The sequence below is a fragment of the Solanum tuberosum genome, unplaced genomic scaffold (genome assembly GCF_000226075.1).
Source record: "Solanum tuberosum cultivar DM 1-3 516 R44 unplaced genomic scaffold, SolTub_3.0 scf00249, whole genome shotgun sequence".
In the NCBI taxonomy this organism is placed as follows: Eukaryota; Viridiplantae; Streptophyta; class Magnoliopsida; order Solanales; family Solanaceae; genus Solanum; species Solanum tuberosum.
Genome location: NW_006239187.1, coordinates 728,876 through 730,604, shown reverse-complemented (window position 1 = coordinate 730,604; position 1,729 = coordinate 728,876). Strand labels below are relative to the sequence as shown.

The 1,729-nt window shown below is 37.4% G+C and overlaps 1 protein-coding gene across 1 annotated transcript; it reads left to right on the top strand.

Annotated features, from left to right (window-relative positions):
- The first annotated feature begins 498 nt into the window (after nucleotides 1-498).
- LOC107062742 (uncharacterized) lies at nucleotides 499-1,011 on the top strand. Its single transcript, XM_015313718.1, has one exon. It carries the CDS (start codon nucleotides 499-501, stop codon nucleotides 1,009-1,011), a length of 513 nt encoding a protein of 170 aa, XP_015169204.1.
- The last annotated feature ends 718 nt before the right edge of the window (nucleotides 1,012-1,729 follow it).

The window sequence follows — 1,729 nt, the reverse complement described above, 5'->3', positions numbered from 1 at the left end:
TCCGTCACGGACTCTTGATTATTTGAGGATGAGTTCAAATCTTGTGGATAACTAGAAGGAGATGGGATAGGTGGCAGAAGAGTTGGAACAAGGTTGGAGTCCAAAGTCTGTTGATTTTTTGAAGTCTTTTCTGAATGGGATTCTATTATTTCCCAGTTTATCTTGGAAAATTTATTTTTTAACTGTGAGAACATGATGGTAAAAGGAAAAATAGTTTCAAAAAATTGTACATCACGACTAACAAATACCTTTGAATTTATTGGATCAAAACATAGGTGTGCATGATGAACAATTGAAACTCCTAAATATACGCAAGGTGTGGATCTTGGTTGAAATTTATTTTGAGTATATGGTTTGAGCCATGGATAACAGAGACAACCAAATTTTTTTAGCAAAGAGTATTTTGGGGTTTTACCAAATAATTTTTGATAAGGAGACTCATTATTTAAACCTGGAGCAGGTAATCTTAACTTTGCAACATGGAAAGCACAATTGGTGATGCTACTCAACGGACACAAACTCATTGGGAACCTCACTGGAGCAAAACCTGCTCCGCCATCCACCATCACTCATAATGATACCACTATAAAAAATCCTGAATTTGAAATGTGGTTCTGCCAGGATCAACTGATCCAACAGGCAATGATGGCATCAGTCGATCTTACCATTACTCCCATGGTTGCAACGGCTTCCTCGGCTAAACTGGCCTGGGAACTCCTTCATACGGCGTATGCCAACAGGAGTCACACTCGCATCTTCAGCCTGCGAGATCAGTTGCAAAATTTGAAAAAGGCCAACAGGTCTGTTGCTAATTACTTACAAGAAATTAGATCAATTGCTGATGCTCTCAAAGTAGCTGGTTCACCAGTAGCTGATGAAGAACTCGCTGTCAAGATCTTGAGTGGCTTGGGTCCTGAGTATCGTGAGATCTCTGCCGCCATAAGAGCACGAGATACAACCTTAAGCTCTGATACCATAAAGAGATTGAGAATTAAAAGAAAACTTGAATGATTTTATTCATTGCTTACATCTGCTTAAATACAAGTAAATGCAACTAACTTGACTAACTTAAAGGAACTAACTCGACTAGCTTTAAGCAACTAATCTAACAACTTAATCTTATCTAAAAGATTAGTTGACTTATTCAAACTAATTCAAAATTTAAACTTAAAATACTAACAAATAGATAACCACATGTTTATCTCAATAGTGATTGCCACTGCTGTAGGTCCATATTCCTCAGCCCTTTAGAATTATAAACAAGTCTGCTTTGGTTATCAAAAGCTAAGTTGGCTATGCAGTTAGCCAAACAATTTCCTTCTCTATAAATGTGCTGAATTTGAAATTGGACCATTTCTGCTAATCCCCATATATCTTCCGTTATCCCTATAATATTCCATGGCACTTCCCACACTCTAGTCAGAATTTTAAGTAACACTAATGAATCGGTTTCAAGAGGTCTAACTCAAATAAAAGCTTCTAATGCTAATTTCATGCTTTCTGACACTCTTTGTGTTCCTTCTATAAAAAAGAATCTCATATCAGTTGCCAAGTTTTGTAGTGACAATCTAACCTCTGTTGAATTTTTTCCATACTCTTTTCATGTGAAGGACCTCAAAACTCGGAGACTACTGGTACGAGGCCGAAACAAAAATGGACTCTATGAGTGGCCACATATGCGTCATAATCTTCCCTCCATCAATTTCACCTCCATCAAAGTCTCTCGACA

Bases quoted from the DNA above. Each gene is read 5' to 3' on its own strand.
- LOC107062742 (XM_015313718.1), top strand. From the start codon at position 499: ATGCTACTCAACGGACACAAACTCATTGGGAACCTCACTGGAGCAAAA.